The sequence below is a fragment of the Ciconia boyciana genome, chromosome 6, assembly GCF_034638445.1.
Source record: "Ciconia boyciana chromosome 6, ASM3463844v1, whole genome shotgun sequence".
NCBI lineage: Eukaryota > Metazoa > Chordata > Aves > Ciconiiformes > Ciconiidae > Ciconia > Ciconia boyciana.
The window spans coordinates 27,977,791-27,999,556 of NC_132939.1; the positions used below are offsets into that span (position 1 = coordinate 27,977,791).

General features: G+C 41.7%; 1 protein-coding gene across 9 annotated transcripts in view; it reads left to right on the top strand.

The window, feature by feature from the left end:
• Nucleotides 1-21,766, top strand: part of AMBRA1 (autophagy and beclin 1 regulator 1) — a 136,672-nt gene that overhangs the window by 37,571 nt on the left and 77,335 nt on the right. For 8 of the 9 annotated variants that reach the window (XM_072865044.1, XM_072865042.1, XM_072865046.1 and 5 more), the window contains 3 exons: nucleotides 3,913-4,092; nucleotides 18,917-19,000; nucleotides 19,569-19,669. In XM_072865044.1, the coding sequence (XP_072721145.1) occupies nucleotides 3,913-4,092; nucleotides 18,917-19,000; nucleotides 19,569-19,669 (365 nt within the window). The remainder of the gene's footprint in view (nucleotides 1-3,912; nucleotides 4,093-18,916; nucleotides 19,001-19,568; nucleotides 19,670-21,766) is intronic. The other variant, XM_072865048.1, reaches the window with a different exon arrangement.

The window sequence follows — 21,766 nt, forward strand, 5'->3', positions numbered from 1 at the left end:
CTCAGGCCAAATGTTGCCTGTGAGTTGAAAGCTAAAGTGGAATGGAAGCAACCAAAAGTTAGTGTCTGCTACCAGCGTTGCCTTCAGCTCAAGGATTGGTGGTATGTATGCCACTGTAGATATCACCAAGGAAATTAGTGACACCAATCAGGTAACCCCTTTAAAATGTGTCTGCTGGCTGAGAGACATTTAGAGGTGTGAGCTGCAATAATGTCAGTGAACATCCTGGCTATCAGCATCAAGGCAAGGTTGATGAGTGGTGTCAGTACTTCTGAAATATTAGGAAGCTTGGGGGTCTGCACTGCAGTATAGTGCTCTTGTCTTGGGGAACTGGGTCAAGACATTCTCCAGTTGATGTTCTTGTGATTTTTTTTTTTTTTAAATTTGCTTCCTTAGAAGATACTAAAATGGGGGAGGGTGAAGAGAAGCAGCCTTTGTGTAAAAAATTTTCATGTTGTCCATAAATATGATCAGCTGGATTGGATAGCTGGCTGTAGCTGGGGACACTGTGCTATGTAGTAGCTCGCTCTTTAGTACTCATGATGCCATTTAGAGCAAGATACCTGAACTTTAGTAATGCTAGCAAAACATTTCCTTCCCTCAGTTCCACTTCTTGCTGGCCAGCCAGCAGCCCTGGGTGCCTAGAGAATGCACTGCCTCTCGATGACATGGTTATTGGATGAGGGAGAAGCTGTTTGGTTCTGTGTTTTGCACTGCAGCATTTCTCCCACTCAGTGCCTTGTTCTGCGGCGGTCATGTGTGCCAGCATAGCCTCTCCTCCTCTGAACCATCTGCTCCAGTAAATGGGGTCCAGTCACCTCAGAGACTGTGTTAATTTAATTCCTGTGGTGTTGTGAAATACAGCCTACTGTCCTGTGGACGCAAACTTGGTTTAAGAATTACCGGATAACCTCTATCTGTGTTTTGCCACTCCTTTGTTAGAAGCACAGGTGAGAAATAAACGGACTAGGCAGCCTGCTCTGACTGGCATGTGTTGAGCTGGCTGGTAGACTAACTTTAGTCAGGGGCTGGTTTACAGTTGCGTTCAATAACTGAATGAAGAGATATATTTAATGTTAACCAGCGTTTCTTATGCTGCTTTGCAGCCTTCTCCTCCCTCCAGGACAGCTAAGTCTCTTATGGTGGCTCTCAACTCTGGTTCTGATTTGTGTCATAACTGTATTCCGAAGACAGATACAGCCTGACAAATAGAATTTTTTTTTTTGCCCTGTGTGCACTCATCTGCAAAGATTAATTCCTTAGCCTATTGCTTTGAATATGTTTCTCCCCTGCCCTTTTGTATTTTATCCCTCTCACCTTTCTCTCTGTGTATCAGGCATAAGCTTCTTGTCTTCTCTTCGGAAATCTTTTTCACAGTCTATCCAGTCTACATACCATGTGCTGTCAAGAAGCTGAATCTGGCATCACGTCATCCATTATGGCCGGTCTTTATTGCCTACTCTTTCTTATTCTTCTAACAGGCATCGTTGTGTTTTTTCTTGTGATGTGCTGCATAATTTGAGAAGACTAAATGTCTGCAAAACTCATTCTTCATATCCTTCTGTAAAACTCTGCCTTGGTGTGATATTAGCAAAGAAAAAAGTTTCAGTGATTACACTGCTGGACTGCTGAGACCAGTGTTCATATTTTCCAGTGTTGCCTTGTTTCCATGTTCCTTTCTTTCTCTATGTGCACATATTATGCTGTAGACTTATTTTTAGGCATACACAGAGGCTTTGGCTTATGGGAAAGGCCAAAGAAGAGAACAGCTCCTCATTTATGAGTGCACTGCTGTAATGCCTTGCTTTTTTATACTTGGCCTATTAAGTCTTCAGGGGAGTAGAGAGAAGTGCTGTGTTTGTACAGCGAAGCCTTCTATGTTATATAAGCATGAACAGCTTTAGCTCATCAAACAGTGCATAAAAGATCCGGGAGGAATCCAAAACAAAGTGTGTGGTTCCCGTTACCCTTTTGCTCCTTATTGATTAAGTTTTTAGACTCCTGAGCCTGTAGTCTGTCTGCTAAACTTGCCTCTTTACCAAGATGGCGGCCTAGTAGGGTACAGGGAGCTTACCTTGGGGAAGACGCTCTCTCTTTGTGTCTACGTGACTTCTAATTCCTTCTTTCTTGCCACCTTCCCTTTTGCTTATATGCCCTGAATGTATGGTGGAATGGGTCCTTGATGGGCATCTGTAGCCAAAACAACATTAATATAATCTATCCCTTGAAGAATTAGTACATTTCTTTCTCTAGGGAGCAGTCCCTAGAAATACTATTAAATGAAGTTTTCCATTGAAAGATGACTTTAGGGATAGTAGCAGAGCACTTTAGCAGACCTGATCTGATCGTTTGCTGCTCGTGCTGTTGTGAGTGTGAAACTTATCCATATATAAGCAAAATCTTATTCCCACTACATTCCCATAGAATCAGCACAGCTCTGAAGGGAGAAAAAATGAAAAGTCTTCTAACAATCATATTATCAGAGATTATTATGGAGTTGCATTTTTGTCGCTGGTTGTAGTGTAACACAGTGAAACTGTGTGGTATTGGTCACTATAAACATATCCTTAAGAGTCTTCATGGCTGACTGTGAGGTCCACTGTAAAATGAATTTAGCTTGAAACTCTGTTCTGAAGATAGGTAGCATTCTTATAAGGCAGACAGACCACCTCTCTTTGTGATTGCAGATAAGTATATTTTCATCTCTAGACTATCCCCTGGAATTCACTGTTCATTTGAGTTTTTTTGTTTTATTTTTCTTTGTTTAAAGCTGTTCACACTTTCATTTGTAGATTAAAAGTTAGGGCTGCTCTCTCCATTATCAGTCTCTTGCCCATGGTGCCTTTGCAGGAAATGAGATTGTATTTTCATGACCCTGGGAAGTATGTGTCTGGTAACTTGAATTGAATAAAAAAGAACAAAATCAAACACATGTATGGAAGTGGGGGGGAGGAGCTAGAAGTTAAAGGAATAGACATCTTAATGTCTAATTAACTGGGGGGGATTGTTGTCATCTCCTCTCCTTCCCCCAAATTGGAGTTCAAGTCTAATCCAAATAAGGCTAAATAAATGATTATTCAAGCATCTGAGGTGTCCGGACTTTAATCCTGAGTGTGTCACAGAAAGCATGTGCTAGGAGCTGTGGATATACGCAGGGTAGAAAAAGAGTGTGTGTTTTTTACCTGTCTAGCATCAAGGAAGGGGGGTAATACTGGCACATGATAGCTGATGCAAACAAAGGCCAAGTTATGCATGAGAGTGAATTAAGAGTTAATTGCAGAGGAAGGTTTTCCTTTCAGGTGGGATGCAAGGCTTTTAACATCCTCTTAAGATACATCTAGTGGATCTGATGAAATTGCCACTATATGAAATCCCTACCATTTGGATTACAAAGTAGTTAAACAGAGCTGTTGAACCTTTGGTTTTCTCCTGCTTGATACTTTATGGTGCTCCTATTAAGTACCCTCAAAACAGCAGCACCTTCCTTCAGTGTTTATTTGAACACTGCTGCTGCTTGGCATTGCAAACAGACTTCACATTGGGAGTAGGCTTGGTTCTTATCAGGGATGCTTGTTGGGGTTAGTTGTGTGAACTGGTAATAAATGAAACAATGGGCTCCAAAGAATCCTGAGAAGCAAACTTCTCTGCTGTGGATGAGTTTTTTGTCTATAGGTACTGTGTAGTGCTTCTGTTTGCACAACAAGGGAATCACGTGGGAGTGTAGCGTATAAAGGGAAAATTACTTCTACTTGCTTTCTTTATTTACTCTGTCTTACTCATGGATAAAATGCAAACAGCCAATTTTGTGACACGCTCTTACTGTCCTGGCACTTGAAGCTCAAAAAGAAAAATAGGACTGGCTGTCATTCTATACTTGTGTAACGAGCATCTGTATATCTCTCTCTTGCTCAGGTTGTCTCCTGCTGCATATTATGCTCAGAGGATGATCCAGTATCTTTCCCGGAGGGACAGTATTCGACAACGCTCTATGCGATATCAACAAAACCGTCTCCGCTCTTCCTCCTCTTCTTCCACTTCAGAGAACTCAAGCCCATCTGTAGAGGGAAACGATCTGGAATTTGAAGATTTTGAGTAAGTGTGCATGCTGCCTGGCCCTCTTGCTTGAGGCAGTTGTGAGCACAAGACTGCTTTGTGGCTTCCTACTGTTTACCAATCAAAGACATCTCAGGCTTCCTGTAGGAACAGGTTAAGTCAAGTCATTCAATCAATAATTAGAGCAGTGATTGCTACAAATGGGTCTTGTCATGGCTGTTATGAAAACTAAGGATGCTTCAGGCTGCCTTCAGCACATCAGGCTATCTCAACCAGATTTAAAAGACTGGTTAAATAAAGAAAAGGAGAATATTTTTCTCCTATGGAACAGATGGGGAGCCAAGAGTTTATTCTAGCCTTCAAATCTTAAGGCAGAACAGGAACTGCTAAGAGGCTTTGCAGGACTTAGTTCTTTGGTCTAGGGCTGTAGGAGACAGCCAAACATGATCTCTTACTTTTACTTGCTCTATCTGTACAACTTTGTCAAATTAGCTGAAGTTCCTGGGATAGTTTTTTGGAAGACTGATTGTGAATCTGTGTTAAGTTAAGGCTTAGTTTCCTATAAGGAGAGCAAATGGCTTCTTATGTCAAAGTGAGGAATGACTCTGCATCCAAACCTTAGAAGAGCACTCCTGTAAGCCACTGTATTTCCTTCTGAGTGGTTCTCCTGACAGACTTTTAAAGTCTGCTCTCCAGTATCTGCTTTTGGACTTCTAGTGATACCCAGTGTAATCCCACAAAAAAATTTATTGCAAACCCTTTCCAATAAATGGAAGTATAGTAATGAATTGTTTAGATGTCATGGAGACCAAAAGCTCAGGAATTTAGATTAAAATCTATTTTAGCAGAAAAGAGAATATGACCTTTCTAGTCTGTCTTCAGTAATTTCCTTTTAAATAAGAGATTTTCCCTGAGTACTTTAAGTATTTAACTGATTTTTTTTTTTTCCCCCTCTGTGTATATCATGATTAACACATTGGATGATTCTGAGCAGAGTCATAGAAGTAGTCTACAGTGGTAGTGTAGTAGGGAGGTGTGTTTGATGGGAGCTGTGAACTCCTCAAAAATCTGGGCTTTTATGTTGCTGCTGCCAGCAGAGGATGCTGTCAACTTTGCTACTATCATAATTTTCATGTTCACTTGCTGCAGTGGTACATGTTAAAGCTCCATGTCCTTTGTGTCAGGGTGAAGTCCCTTTATGAAGGACACTGGTAACACTAACTATTCCCTGAAAAGCAAGATATTAATCCCTTTCTGATGTTTTAAGTGGTAGTAGACTTTTTTTTTCCTTAGAAAGTTGTCCTGTGAAGCTGTCATTTCATGCTCCAGCAATTAAATATTCAGAAGTACAGTGTGAGTGAATGTCTCCCCCTGTCATTGTGGCCGTGTTTGTGTAAGATGTAAATGAGGGGAGATAACGCATGATAGTCACTGCCTAGCTTTTCTCAAGCGGCTTTGTGGTCTGGAAGAGCAGAAATATGGTGGCTGCTGGGCCCATTTTGTGAGGTGGGTGCATTGCAAACATAGACCTTAATATTTCCATTATTCCATTTCATTTGTCTGGGGTGGCTTGCTCTGCTGGGAAAAGAAAAGATGGTAACTTCTTCATTCACAGAGCCAGGCAAATGCTTGCAGAGAATTGTGTTCCCCTGCAGATATTCACACAGTAAGAGCACCCAGTCAGGGAAGCAATTCAATCAGCCATGCTAAGGTTGTCTTTCATTTCATACTGAGCAAAAAGAAGTGTTTATTCCTTACTGTGCAGTGGCTGAATTTATTTGTTTGAATATTTCATATTGAATTTTGGTCTGTGCATTCCAGACATGCTGTCTTTTTCCTTCTCTGCTTCATTATTTCTCCTGGCTGATTAGAGGGAGCTGCTGTGCAGGGGTCCTTAGAGCTGGAACTTGTCTCATTACTCATTTGATTTCTTCTGCTGACACTTCACAATGAAATCTCTTATTCAGAGTTCTTGCTTCTCCTTTTGGCTCCTGTATCCCTCCTTCTTTGCTTGCTCACCTGAGCAGAGTCATGTATTTCTTAATGTATTTCTTTCTTGCCCTGATCTAGATGCTCTGGCTTCCCTGCTTCTCCAGATCTGATGTAGGACAGGGAGTTGCTACTGTGTCTAGCTGTCTGCAGCTCATGCTCTTCTCCTGGAATCCAGTGAATGTTTTTTAATGTAAAAGCCATAGCAAATTGCCTTGATGCTTTATCTTTCTAAACTGGTTACTGTAATTGGTAAATATTCTCTCTTCTTTCATTTTCCTAGAGATCAGGAGAAAGAAGGGGCATTAAACACCAGTTGGTTTTGCTATACATAAAGCTCTGGGCAAGGAGTAAGCCCTGTGCTTGTGCAGGGTGCCTGGGAGACAAGCCTTTCTCGGCTCTCATATTTTGTGGGGTTCTGGGTTTTTTTCTCCTCTAAGATTCATTATTGTATCTTTTCAGCTTTGCTTACCTAATGACCTAGTAAGGGGCATGAAAAACTTGGCTGCTGCACTGTTTTTGTGCTCTAAATTTAAGCTAAAGCCTCTCCTCCTGTGTGTCAGTCTAATGGTGTCATTTTCTCCGTGTGGTTTCTCCAGAATCTCATTTGAATTCCTTCATAAACACACTTAGTTTGTGATAGCAATAGCAGTAGTGTTGGTCTAAGAATGTGAATTAGAGTGTTTTTTGTAGATATTAGTAATATCTTTCTATTACACTAGCTTTTATGGACAGGGGAGGATGAGGGAGACACAGCTATAACTGTGTTATTTGGTCTAATAAGATGTTATCTCTTTACATGCACTGCCTGTGTTTAACCTGTCACTGTTGTCATCTTACTGCTTATTGAATACAACTGACAAATGTAAACTTAGTCATGTCTGCATGAAAGCATTTAATACAGTTTATAATATATATACAGATTGTAATATTAGGTTATTAACAGATAAATTGATATGAGTGGGTTTTAAGGTTAGCTTTAGCAGAATCCTAAGCTAAAATAAAAAGGCTTCTTGTATTCTGGGATAAGAATCTCTGAATGGAGAATGACATCACTTTAGTCTTCCAGCATAACCAGTAAAAATAGATTCTTTATAGAAAAGTCATAGATGTTGAACTTTCTAATTTCAAGGTCTTTTTTGAGTGTCTTATGTTTGGATCACATAGTAAATTTAGATTTTTAAAGCTAAACTATCTTTTCTTTTGAATTCTTCAACAAGTTTGACTGGGTCTCTTCTAGAGATTTCCTTTAGCCTAGAACAGCTCTGATGCTGGAGACTGTGGCTGATGCTTCTAGGACTCCTTGGATAGTGCAAGCTAATTTTTTTCATGTGCAATTCTAAAACTATCACCATAATCAGAATGCGAAGGCGTTTCTGCAGATGAATTCTGGCCATCTATGTCCATTCTTGTCTGCAGTAAGCGTTGGAACAAATACACAAATACAGGTTTGTTTTATCTGTCAGACTGAAAAGCGGATATATAGGACGGTGCACCACCTCGCTGTCTGAAAGCCTTGCTCAAATCCTTCACTACAGTTCTATAAAGGCTTTCAAGCCAAGGCTAAAGGTGTGACTGTGGCAGACTCCTCTGTCTGCTTTTGATAGTGGGCTGCCTGGTAGAATATAGATATGAAGGAGCTTAGAGATTACACTCCTTTAATGTCTGCAGCTTTTCCCCTTTCTATCCTCTCCTTTTTCCTTCCTCCTGGGAGGATCTGTGCTGGGGGGATCCATTCAGTTGTGCCATTGTCACAGACTAGGAAGGTCTTTATTGTGGCTCTACAACAAGAAGGGCTTTACCTCACAGGCCTGAAATCTTCTTTTGGTGCTTTATCTTTTTAATGTCTTTTGAGACACCACTGAGCACCCAGACAGAGAATATGAGCATTGTCAGTGCTGTTTGACTGAGACCATAATGGGCATTCTAGTTTTGTGGAAGCAGGCTCTTGCTTTGCAGAAATGGTGAATCACTTTATTTGTCAACTTAAAATCCTTTTGTTTAAGGCATGTTCTGGACCAAGACTTGTGGTTTCTCAGATGGACATCTTGCAGGGATCTCTTTATAAGTGCAGAAGATACATGAGTATCTGCCATGCCTGTCTTCTGCCATTTTTGGTTGCTTTATTGCCATTTTGGTTGCTATATTTACTATCCACCCAAGGGTACTGAAGGAACTGGCAGGTGTGCTCACCAAGCCCCTTTCCATCATTTACCAGCAGTCCTGGCTAACTGGGGAGGTCCCAGTTGACTGGAGATTAGCAAATGTGACACCCATCTACAAGAAGGGCCAGAAGGAGGAGCCGGGGAACTACAGGCCTCTCAGCCTGACCTCGGTACCGGGGAAGCTGATGGAGCAGATCATCCTGAGTGCCATCACACGGCATATAGAGGATAACCAAGGGATCAAGCCCAGCCAGCATGGGTTCAGGAAAGGCAGGTCCTGCTTGACCAACCTGATCTCCTTCTACGACAAGGTGACCTGCCTAGTGGATGAGGGAAATGCTGTGGATGTTGTCTATCTAGACTTCAGTAAAGCCTTTGACACAGTTTCCCACAGCATTCTCCTGGAGAAAGTGGCTGCTCATGGCTTGGACGGGTGTGCTCTTCGCTGAGTTAAGAACTGGCTGGATGGCCGGGCCCAAAGAGTGGTGGTGAATGGAGTTTACTCCAGTTGGCAGCCGGTCACAAGCGGTGTTCCCCAGGGCTCTGTGTTGGGGCCAGTTCTGTTTAATATCTGTATCAATGATCTGGACGAAGGGATCGAGTGCACCCTCCGTAAGTTTGCAGATGACACCAAGTTGTGTGGGAGTGTTGATCTGATTGAGGGTAGGAAGGCTCTGCAGAGGGACCTGGACAGCTGGATCGATGGGCCGAGGTCAATTGTATGAGGTTCAACAAGGCTAAGTGCAAGGTCCTGCCCTTGGGCCACAACAACCCCATGCAACGCTACAGGCTTGGGGAAGAGTGGCTGGAAAGCTGCCTGGTGGAAAAGGACCTGGGGGTGTTGGTTGACAGCCGCCTGAATATGAGCCAGCAGTGTGCCCAGGTGGCCAAGAAAGCCAATGGCATCCTGGCTTGTATCAAAAATAGCATGGCCGGCAGGACTAGGGAAGTGATTGTGCCCCTGTACTCGGCACTGGTGAGGCCGCACCTCGAATACTGTGTTCAGTTTTGGGCCCCTCACTACAAGAGAGACATTGAGGTGCTGGAGCGTGTCCAGAGAAGGGCAATGAAGCTGGTGAAGGGTCTGGAGCAGAAGTCTGATGAGGAGCGGCTGAGGGAACTGGGGTTGTTTAGCCTGGAGAAGCGGAGGCTGAGGGGAGACCTTATCGGTCCCTACAACTACCTGAAAGGAGGTTGTAGCGAGGTGGGGGTCGGTCTCTTCTCCCAGGTAACAAGTGATAGGACAAGAGGAAATGGCCTCAAGTTGCGCCAGGAGAGGTTTAGACTGGATATTAGGAAATTTTACTTCACTGAAAGGGTTATCAAGCATTGGAACAGGCTGCCCAGGGAAGTGGTTGAGTTGCCTTCCCTGGAAGTATTTAAAAGACATTTGGATGAGGTGCTTATGGACATGGTATAGTGGTGGTCTTGGTAGTGTTAGGTTAACGGTTGGACTTGATGATCTTAAAGGTCTTTTTCAACCTATACGATTCTGTGATTCTGTGATTGACACTGTCACGGCAAGAACTGCCAAATGTAAGTTTCTCCAATAGCCTCTTGCCTTAAAAGGTTCTAAGATCTCAACCTGCCAGCTGACTGCCACTGCATTAATGCTGTAAGTATCACTTCCAGTTTCTTGAATATGATTTTCATTTATTTCGGAGAATAGTATGGTAGATTCTTTTTGGCCTCTTCCATAGGTGAAGTGTTTGGTTTGGGAGTCTGTTTTGTGACATAGTCGGTGCTCCACTTCAAGCTGGCATTTTGGTTTAACTTTTTTATGTATTAAGGACAAAAGTGCATGGCTGATTAGACATTCATGTGAGATATCCAGGCAATCACCCTTCTTTTGGAATGTCTTCATTTAAAACATATTTTCTTGTTAGCTTCTTTAAGAACCTTGACTTGTGCATTGGTACCTGAAAATATTAATTAGGAACTGTTTGGAAGCAATTGTGTCTGAACTAACATTATTATGAGAGAGAGAAGGGGAGACAATGGCTGTGGCAGTGTGGTTACTCAGTGGTGTGCACTTGGGTAGCAGGTTTGGTTTTGAATTCTGTTCTCCCTATTACTTCTCAAGTGGAATGGTGGAAGTGGGTTTCAGGGAGGGAGTTGTGTGGCATGGTGAGAATAAGCATGTGGTTTGCTTAATGACTGAGACAGATTTTGGAAAGTTTGAGTGAGGGGAGAGAGAGGTTGGAGAATACCGCTTACTGAAATAACTTCTTCCCTATCCGTGTGAAGGAATTCCATGCTCATGTTTAAATCCAGTCTCTACCTGGACTCTATATCATTGTCTCTATACCATTGTTTGCTAGAGACACAGCAATGGGAGCACTAATCTGCTGAAATGCATTCAATTCACAATGCACCTGCTGTTTTCTCTTAACATGCCAACTACTAAGAGCACACGGGTAGAACTTGGACTCTTTGTACAGCCAGTCTTGGTCTTTATTGCTCTCCTTCGCAGCTGTTCACTGTGTATTCGTGTATTTCAGAGTGGTTTTTGCTTCCTGTGACAACCTTCAACTTCTGCAAAAGAAACTCCTTCAAACAGGAGACAGGTTTTCTTAGCAGCAGAAAGGAGAGACTGGAATGGCTAAAGTTTTTTGTGCGACTTGAAATAAGTATAGAGCTTTTTGATCTACAGCTCCAGAACAGTGAGACAAGTTCTGTCATTGTGGAGAGAGAGGCGTAGGGAATCCCAGAGGTAAGGAAAGAGGTTTACTCGGTAGGGTGACTATAGCTTAAGCTGACACCTCAGGATGGATGGGATGCCAAGTGATAAGTTCTGATAGCGTGTAGTGAAGGTAGGTAAGAGAGATGACTTGATCAATGGTAGCCTTTTGGTGTAGTGGTAGAAGGGTACCGTATCTGACCTGCCAGGTTTCTAAAAGCATTTAGGCTGGTTTCTGGGGTTTTTGGGTTGGTTGGTTGTTTTTTCACTTTTTTCCTTATCATCCTGATGCTTACATCTGAGGTTAACAGAAGACATGGTAGGAGATGTGAAAATCTATATGGGCTCTTCATGTCACTTAAATGCCAATGGAAATGGATTTTTAGAATCCATGACACACCAGTATCCTGCAGAAAAAGCAGTGATTTCCTTCTGGAAGTCTTAGATGGGACAGTTTGTTATCTCTCTTAGTTGAGCAGCTACAAATAATATTCTTGTTAGTAATTTGTTATTTGAGTTCAGATAAATATATTAAAAGCAGGATTGCTATTTGTTGTATGTACCTGCCTTTGTTGTTTTCTTCCCAGAGCCCTTTTATCTGTGGTTTTGATGCTGTTTCCTCTGCCTCTCTTTCTTGGCTCACATGGCTCTGCCTCATTGTTTTTGATGAAGACGGACCTTCTCAAAACTGGCTTTCAAGGCAGACCTGAATTTTGTGGAACTTGGTGGTCACTTTGTGTTGGTTTTTTCCTCTCTGTTATAGGTTTCTGGAGCAGTTAGCACTGGGATGTTGCTTCCAGATACATAGAAATTTATGTTAATTATATTCATCATCTTAAACACAGTTGCAGGCTAAGAATGCTATCAAGTCCTGGGTGAATGGGAATGATACTGAATCTACTCTTTGAACTTCATTTTTCAAGGATTAGTGAGAGTCTTAGCTTGGCTTGTGATCTACTCATAGTAGCCTGCAGCTTCATTTTCCCTATTCTTTTTATCTTTATCTTTTGTGACAGTCTTTTATATTCCCCTTATCTTGGTCTTAATGTCTAATAATACTGCCTGGATGCAGTGACAGGCAATGACTATTTCCTTGCAGCAGTACTGCAGGATATTGCTAACCTCTCCAGCATAATGTTGTTTTACCATTAAGTCACATTCCAACAAGGTAAGTGTCTCCATAGCAGGGTGGTAAAAGAATGAGTGCCTTTTGAAAGATGACAGTTGCCAGAAAAGCCCACATCATACTCCATACTGTTGGTTGCCTGGGCTTGTAGAAACAGTTTTGATGTCAAGATGGTACCCTTCATCCATCTGAGTGTTTCTGCTACTTATGAGCTGTGTTCATTTTTTTCCTTTTGCTTTTATTTTGTGTCTGTGAAACTCAAGTCAAACTAGGTCACCTAGTAGGTTATGTCTAGTGTTAATGAGAGTGATTAGGAAGCAAGCTGTTATTAGTTTGTTGCTGGCCACGCAGAACAGGCAGTACTTCAAGCGTGTAGGTCTAACAGATTAGGGTTGTTGTGCAGTTATGTTTTAATTTCTGTTTCCCTTGGAAGTGTAGTAGCATAATAGAACAATATATTTAAAAAAAAATTTTGAAAAAGACAAAAAGTTGGTTCTTACTTTTGACACTTTATTCCAGTATTGAAGTCTGATGGGGCAGCTGTTTGTATGTTTGTGCTGTGAACTGTGTCCAACAAGCACCAGTTGTGAAGTTTCCAAGTGATTTGAATTAGCCATAGTGATGTTTTCCCTAGTCATGCTTATGTTTGGATGAATGTTGAAAATGGCTAACTAAGGGGTCTCAGAGGAAGGGTGATTGTAGTGCTGGATGCACTGTTTTTTATAAAACACTGAATACAGTGGTTTCCTTAATACTCATATACCAGGTCAAGACTGGGGAGTAGGGTTTCTCTACCTTCAACTGGCCTCTGATGTTTCTGTTTTCTAATGACTCACTGTAGCTATGGAGTGTATCAGTCTTATTCTAAAAGGTGTCATCAGTTTGTGAGCCCACCACACAGGTGATTAAAATAGAGACAACTGGATACTGTGCCTAGATAAGAGTGAGTGCTTCATTCTGGTTCCAAATCAGTCTTTCCCTGAAGCAATTAATCCTTGGCATTTAACAGGCAAGTGCTGCTGTTTCTCTTGACCAGGTGATAAATCCTCTCTTACGTGATGCTTCTCTGAAACACTTGATCTTCTGAAGTGCCATTTTTAATCTTGTAAATATATTTTCCCCTGAACAGCCCTCTGAGAGGTAATCAAGGCTGGGGGGTTTGTTTCCCTCCGGTCAGGAGAGCCATTAGTAACTCAGCAGTCTGCTGTTTTATATGAAGTTTTAGCTGATAAATAGATACATGTTCTCCCTGGTGTTCCCTTGAAAAAGCTGCTAGTGAAAGACTGGCATTTTAGCCTTCAGTTGAACATAGGAAGATGGAAATGCACCATGTCTTGGGTGACTTACCCAACTTCTTTATCAATTACCGTATTAAGTAGCTATGTTAAAAGTCTATTCTTCAATTTTGTTTGGCTTCCAGTGTTATACTTGGGAGTTTGCTCCATGGTCCTAATACGTTTAGTGCCAGGAAAGGCTTTTCACGTAGCAGATGCTTCTTTTTGCTTAAATTTTCTTGTTTCTTGTTGTCTCCTTCTGTTCTGCCTTAGGTACTTCTCCTTCAGTAACGGTCATATCCTTCAAAGATGGGTACATAGATTTATACCTTTCATTTTTACCAGATCATGTGTATTCTTTTAAATCGGTGTTTTCGTCGGTTTAATGTCTGTGGATGTCAATACTTGTACCCTTTTTGATAGGGCAAGTGCTCCTGACTTGCTTATTTGTATCTACTTGTGGAAAAAAGTCTCTGCTCAGAGATAAGTCAATTGTTTTGAATCTTTTCTCTTAAACATAATCCTGGTTTTAGGTGAGATATCCTTGTCCTCAGAGCCATAAGTAGGGTGGTCCCCTTTTCCTGGGTTGAGTTTACAACTTCTCCAAGACTTAAGGACTGTAAGTAAAGTAGCATATACTGGATGGAACCTGTATTTTTTGATTAAGAGACTAGTCCTACTGATCCAGGAGATGTTATTCCAGCTACTGTGTGTCTCTGCAGAGTTACAACCAACTTGCAGTGTGGCTTTTCCTTTTGTCTTCTAGGATACCTGTATCTCACTGAAATATTCAGAATGTCAAGGTTTTATTTATTTCATGTTTACCTCTCTGAAAGGCTTATTTTCTAGAAACACTCCCAGTTTTCCCTAACTGCATTTGTAGGAGATGCTCAGGATCTTGTAGGATCAGACAGAGGAAGAACTAAAGTTTCAACGTCTTCTGGTATTTGCTCCTCATCTCCGTTTTAAGGCTAGTAGTTAACTTTCTGTCATAGTGTTCCCAACACTGTATGTCCCTTACTTATCAGGATGGTGCTGGAAACTGATCAACATGTTCTTAGAATCACCAGCAAATGTAATGTTCCACTCACCACCTTTTTTCCTACTTCTGTAACCTTTGTGAAACATAGTACACACTTTATCTTGTAGTCCTATGCAGCTCTTGTGAGTACACCCTTCCCAGGATATATGTCATCTGTTTCCATCTAAATCAGCAGTGAATCCTGTGAAGTGAATTGCAAGATTTCAGGATCTGTTTCTTCTTTAGTATGGCCAGTTTAATATGACATCCTCCAGGTACCCTCTTTAGAGGTAGACTTGACCAACCTCTAAAGCCAAGTAAGTCTGCATTTTCTGGTAACCTCCTGATATGATCTTTTTGCTACTCCTGTCGTCCTTGCTTTGTGCTACTCCTGCCTTCTGTCCTATCTCCTCTGAAGTAACTTACTGCATTCTTAAAAAAATGATTGCAAGTAAGTGGAGATACTTAATGTTTGAAGTACCAAGAAAATGTTATTGGGTTTTTTGTGTTACATCAAGATGGTGCAACTGAATTCAGTGACAACCCTTACAGATATTAGTAGATGCCACTTAACCAATTATTTAGCATTTCTATTGTATGTAAGTTGTCTAACCTCTGCAATCAAAATTGATTTAGCAGTTGAAATTGGACCATATGAAACATGATAAAATGCTGAAAATATGAAACAATTGCCTTGGTCTGATATAATTTGATTCTTATGAACTTGCATGGCTTACTGGTGCTGGATCTGATAATTAAATGGCTTTTCAAAATGGTCATTGTTGACCTGATTCTACTGGCAGTATAGTCAGTGGGAGTTTTAATTTTGACTACAATGGGAACAGTTAGACGAACAGATTGCATTAGAAATCCCATGCTGTGTGTTTAATTTCACTTCTTGATACAACAATCTCTAAATATTAAAGAGAATTCTTGCCAAGATAGAAAAGGAGAACATAGCTTTTTTCCTTTCTGACAGTCTTGACTGTCTTCTGTATCCACTCAGTTATTAATGCAGTAGCCAAGTTACTAGATGAGAAAGAATGCCTTTTTCTCCAAACTTTAGGATGCAAAGTTTTGCATCTCCATATCTGCTTTCAGAGCTGGCTTTTCCACTCAGTTATATTTACATTGGTCAACTTTTCTCTCAACAAGCAAACAAAGCAATAGCAGAAAAATCCAAGGAGATTTGACTGTTTTATCCAATTTAGGATAAACTTTCATCCTCCTTATGCCCTATTAAAGGTCCATAAATCTGAATATTTGGGAATTGCTTTCTTTTCCTACTCCATTCTGTGTTAGCGTTAATGCTGTTTTTCCCCTACCAACTCTTATTCTCCATATCTCTATTTTGGTTTGTCCCACACTGGTATCTGAACAAATTATGAATAACCTGAATTTTGAGCCAGCCAAAGTTGTTTTGACCATTTGTTGGTTCTTGCAATTTTCCTCCTGAGACGAATTAGTCTGTTAATAATTATAGTATTGAGTATCCCTTGTCACCTTACATCCTGATTACTTCTGATTCTTTCCCTGCATCTTGCTCAATGGATTGCTTAGTTCCTTCATTATTATTTTTTCACTGCAGAAGTTTCCCTATGCTGTTTGTATTTGCTGGTGCACTTAAAACAAAGGGCATTGCAGGACACCTTTTTAGCCGTGTTACAGCACTTGCTGTGGCACATTTTTGTTTCATTTACTTTTGCAAGGTTATTGAGTTGTTTTACAGAAGAGGCTTTTTTTTAATGTAGACACACGCACTCTGAGGGATCCGCTTTTGCAGGTTATGTTAATTAAACTAACCACTGCAAATCATTAGCTAATGAGTCTGTAGGTAGTTGACACTACATAGAAAGTAGAGCATTAGATCTTCACCAGTACTTGAGAGAACTTTGGAAACTTCATTTCTTACCAGAGTGCTTCACACTGGCACTGCAGTCGTACTAACATCTGCTCTCCTCTCTCTGTCAGCAGGCTGTATGTGGTACAGAAATAACACAAAGTGCCACCCATCTTCCCTGATCTGTAGGGGTTTTTTTATTTTCCTTTTTAGAAGGTGCAGAAATAATCTTCAGCTGGCACCAGGGTAATATCAGCTGTTCTAGCTTTTCAGCACTAGACACTTAAAAACACTCTTGCATGGACTTGAGCATGGGATTTTAGGTATAAATGACTTGTTTAGTAATATTCTTCTTTAGCACAGGGGACTGTATCTTACACTTCCATTACAGTAAATAGGAATTCTAGCATTCTCAAAGGATAGTCACTGTTTCTCATTCCCAAATCTGCTGTTTCAGTTATAGGGCAGTGGCAGTTGGGGGGTGGTGTTTTTTAATATTTATTTTTTTTTTTTAGGGGATGTTAAAAATAGATTGCTGCCTCTTGAATCAGTAGAGGCTGTGTCTGTCAGGGTGAAAAATGAAGAAAAGTCTAGTCTATTTTTTCCCTTTTAGGCTTTTTGTATTGGGGGAGGGTTGTATGCACAGTGAATGGGACAGTACAGGATGGAGTTCTCGCATCAGAAAGTCTCATTAATTGGAAAATTTGTGTCCTAAAATGTTTTTGTGGATGCTAAGAGCATTGGCAAGTGGCATTTTAAAAAACTTGAACAATTAGTTGCTTTAGGTCTCTTGATTTGGACTGTAGGAGACTTTGCACCTTTATTTTCTTTTGTTTGCTGGATCTAATACCTCATTCCTTTTGACACCTGCTGCAGAGATTCTTTTCAACTGAGGAGTTCTGCAGGGTGTAGTCCTGCTGCTGTTCCTCTTGCGGATATTTGTCCCTTTCAAAAGCACCTTCTAATTCTAGTAAATGTCCAAAGCAAATGCAAACCCTGAAAACCATTTTGCTGCTTTTCTCCCAGGGCTGTGTATCAGTGTTGTTTCAAAAACTGCTACACGGACTTTTAAAAAGCGTATTTCTTGTCTGACTTTCACTAGCTCTTACTGTGTGTGGCAAGATCTGGAACATGACACTTCTTTTTCACTCTGGCCTTTTCTCTTTAGCAGGAAAAGTTGATATGTCAGCACTCGAGTTTCCAGGATTCCTTCTGTTATTGATCCACATCTTAATAGGCTGGAGGCCTCTGATAAAAGAACAGCAGCAGCTTTTATGTTGCTGATTTCAGGAACCCTGCTGGTTACACAGAAACCTCAGGGTGAGGTGCGGCTTTGGCCGTGAACTGCAAATGCTGCGTCTGCAGTGGGAGGAGAAATGGAAGCTTTGAGCTTGGATTTAGATTTGGTTTTGGTGAAATAGCTTGAAATGCTAACAAGCTTTGCAGAACAACCTCTGCTCTTGTGTTCCTGGTTCCTCAAGTGTGTGGGAAACAGCCACGTAATGGACTTTCTTCTCAGCCCACGTTTCTTGCTCACTGACTTTAAAAAAGCAAAACAAAAAAAATTATAAAATGCACAGCTTGCTGGAGTGGGTTAGGAATGTGCTGCTAGTGTGTTGCATAAGGAATATTTAGTTTCCTAGTGATTCCAAGGCTCTGCAAGTAATATTCTCCCCACAACTGCCTGGGAAGGAGACAAGTAGGGCTGCAATTACAGATGGGGATCTGGAATCCAGGGAGAACAGGCTTGCTACTTGTGCAAGGTCATGCAGAGAGTAAATTTCTGAATGGAGAATAAAGCACTGCGGAGGTCTGTTTCAGAACTCCAGAATCACTGATGGAGTCTCATTATTTTCCTTGCAGTTTTAGTGCTATATAATTACAGGTTCTCTTGTGGCCTATGAATGCAATATCAGGAATTTTGTTTGCTGGGGACTCTGGAGGTCCTCCAGTTTGGCCTCCTGCTTGTTTTAGGGTTGTTATTGCCAAAATCAGACTGGGTCAGCCATGGCTTTGTCTAGCTTCTGTCTTGAGACTTCCAACGATGGTTACTCTCTGTGTAACCTGTTCAGTGTTGCACTGCCCTCCTAGGGAAGAAGACTTTCTTGTGTCTGCTGTAGGACAGTAGGTGCTAGACCCTTTCCCCTCATTCCCCAAGGCCCAGGCATTTATTGTGAAACAGAGTGAGAAGTTTTTGAGGAGGTACAGTTTTGTCTGATACCACCTAACATTTCTGACTTCACTGGGAAAGCTTGTGAAAGGTGAGAGTATCTTGAACTGTGATGGCACTTAAACTGGGCCTTGAGGGAAGGAGTGCAAAAGAATAGTCTGCAGATTATGCTCTTTTGCCTGTATTTCTGGGAATGAAAAAGTTAAACTTAACAGAACTCTTTGACTAACAGAAAGTTCTCATCAGGACTGTGGTGTGCTTGCTTTTGCTCTCCCAGTCCAAATTCTGAAGTTTCTCGTTCATTTGCTCAGGTGCTGACATTGATTCATTGACTCTCTGTGGTTTTGTTGATACTTTTGAGACATTGTCAAACAATGAAGAAAGTGGGCATTAGGCTACCCATATGTAAAACTGTCAGGAGTCTTTGGTACAGCAAGTTGTATGAATTTGGAACATTAGAACCATGTGACTTATGCAAGAGAACCATTAAATCTCAGTGGCATACTCAGGATGACTAGGTGACATTGTTGGGTTTTTCTTTTCTTGGAGAATACTTTATTACATAGTATTTTTAATGTACATTTTTTTTCTTTTGCTGAAGGGACAACGGAGACCGATCCAGGCACCGAGCTCCCCGGAATGCCCGCATGTCTGCACCGTCGCTGGGGCGCTTTGTCCCGAGGTAAGGCTTGTACATGTAAGAATAAAAGGATATGGAAATCCTGGAGGTATCAGTTGCAGTACAGCTCTCTGGTGCTTTCAGATGGAAAGAGCTTCCTTTTCTTGCATAGGGCTGCTGTATTCTTGGTTTGCAATTTCTGGGGCTCCTGAAATGGCATATTAGTATGATCAGCTCATCCTGTGTCGTTTGAAGGACAGCATGGTCTTAGCGCTTCTTACCTGCAGGTTGGGGCTATGGTGTGAAGGCAGAATAGGAGGAGAAAAGAATCTGATCAGAGAGTCTCAGCACAACGCGCTGGTTTGAAATTAGGAAGCTATTGTGGGAGGTAAAGGATTTGCTTAATGATGATCTTCACAGCCACATTGATCAGAGGACGATCTAATCTGTAACTTGCCTTTTGTTTGAAGCAGTGAAGTGGTTGGCTAAGCAGAGGAGTCCAGCCTTCCCTCCACTGTAGTAGTCTGCTGGAATGTAGTCATGTTTCCTCAGAGTAATTGCAGTTGTTGTCCAGGACTGTAGTATACTGGGATGTCTTTCTCCATGTAAGCTTACTCTCTTTGTTTTGCAGACGCTTCTTGCTGCCAGAGTACTTGCCTTATGCTGGGATTTTCCATGAACGGGGACAGCCTGGCTTGGCCACCCATTCCTCTGTCAACAGGGTTTTGGCAGGTAATGAGCTTTCCTTGTTTACAGTAGTCATGTATATTAGTGGTATTTTTCTCGTGAATCTGAACAGAGGAGGATTGATGAGGAAAAGTCTAATTCCAACTTTGAGCTTCTATTTAAGTTGCCTGAAACAAGAGAAAGGAGTGTTGGAGTGATGTGGTGAGCTGTCATTCAAGTGCTTGGGTATTGCAGATTCCACAGTTCAAGTACGTGTATGGGAGTCTCTGCATGAACTGGGGAGGGGTGCTGTTAACAGTTCTCCCTTTGTTTAACTTCCTCCCCTATTCCTAGATGTCTCTTAACAGTGTGACAGACTAATGATCAGCTTGCTGCAGGTCCTTCTAATTGAATTATAGGGTGCCTTGTTCATGTTCCGGCTGGCAAGACGCACACAAGGCGATGCGGGATTCAATTAGGATCTTTAAAAGTGCATATTAAAAAACTCAGCTGCCACCACATACAGCACACAGGCATTTGGGAGCCTTAAAGGGCAGGCGGAGGTGGGGGGAAGAGAGGAGTATGGCACTCTGGCAGTTCATGAATGAGATGGTTATAGATGACACATCTTGAGGGTGGGTCTTTTTTGGCTGGGTCTGAGTTGCTCTGTAATTAACCCCAGTGCAGGGGAGTCATTTTGGAGCTATCTTGGAGCTTGGGGGAAAACGAGGGGTGATGTATGGACAGGTAGGTTGGGATGTGGTTCTCTTCCTTCCTGTAGGTAGTCACAGGACCACGACTGAAAGGAGCGCTGAAAGGTTTCTCAAGAGGCTGCATGACCCTTTTCCTTATCCTAAGGCACAATCAACTATGCCTAAACCATTTTGGACAGGATTTGTCTAACCTGTTCTTAAGAGTCTTCATTGGAGTTTTCCTGACCATTTTGGGGTGGAACTGTTGTTGGTTTTGCATTGCTGATTTGGTATGGCAGTGGTCTTGTCTTTGATAACAGATTCCTGGCATCTCCTGGACTTTTGTCTCCCTGGACATTTTGGTTTGAGTGCGTGGTTCATAGACCTTGCTGTTGCAGTAATAGTAAGAGCTCAGCCAAAGGCTAGCCTCCAAAGCACCTCTGCTTTTTTTTTCCTTAGGAAAGAGTGGAGCTAGCCTGTAGCTTTAGCTGACGCACATACTTTCCCGTGCTTGCTGCCTGCGTGGGCTTTGGCTGTTGGCACGTGGAAACGGCACACTGGCAGATAATTACTTGCTGCCAGGCAACACTGCAGAACTCTTGTGTGGCCCTGCTTTGCTGGAGACACCTGCCTTCAACCCTTCTCCAGCCCTCCTCACAGTTTGCCTGTTCCTTAGTGGCTGGGAAACAGCCTGGCTTTTTTTCCTTGCACGTTTTAGGGAATTTGAGCCCTAAAATACACGTGCTTGTTGTTTGTTGTGTGTCCGCCAAGATTAACAAAAGAAGGCAGAAGTTGTAATCGTAGGACTTTCAACAAACAAGATCAGTCTTTTCTGTGCTGAGCCTACTTAAGGCAAGGTTTGCTGGCTCCTGCAGTCTTGTGGAACCTCACACTGGAATGGCTGGGACTCCACAGTAAAGGCTTTTATTGACTTAAGTATAAAATTAATTCTCCTAATGCAGCAGCTGCCTGTTGATATGTTGTTTTAAAATTCTGTTTATTTTAGTCTGTATCTATGCTTTCAGCTTTCAAAATGATTTTTTCATTTGTGCTCAAAAACATGTTAATGTGTTGCAGAAACCAGGAGAGTTGAAGTTGTAAATATTAGGTGGAGGCATGAAAGATGAGAACTAGAAAATGAAGTTGCAGTTGTGGAATAGTGGGAGAATTTCTTGTGTTCATTACGTTAGTCAGCAGCACTGTCATTTTCAATATTATATTTCAGAGCCATTGAAAATTGCAGTGCTGACAGTTATGCTTTCCTTTTTAGTTAGCCTGTCCCAAAGCTTGCGGTAGTTCTTTCTTCACTATCATAGTGAAAAACTACTCAAGCTCAAAAGTACTTTAACCCTGGCCTGGTAGTTATGGGTGAGGCTGCCAGCCTTGGTTGAGGGAAAAATCAATTATCTATCTTCCTATTGACACAGGCTAATCTAAGCTTGAGTGCCTTAAATTGCTTCATCCTACTAGG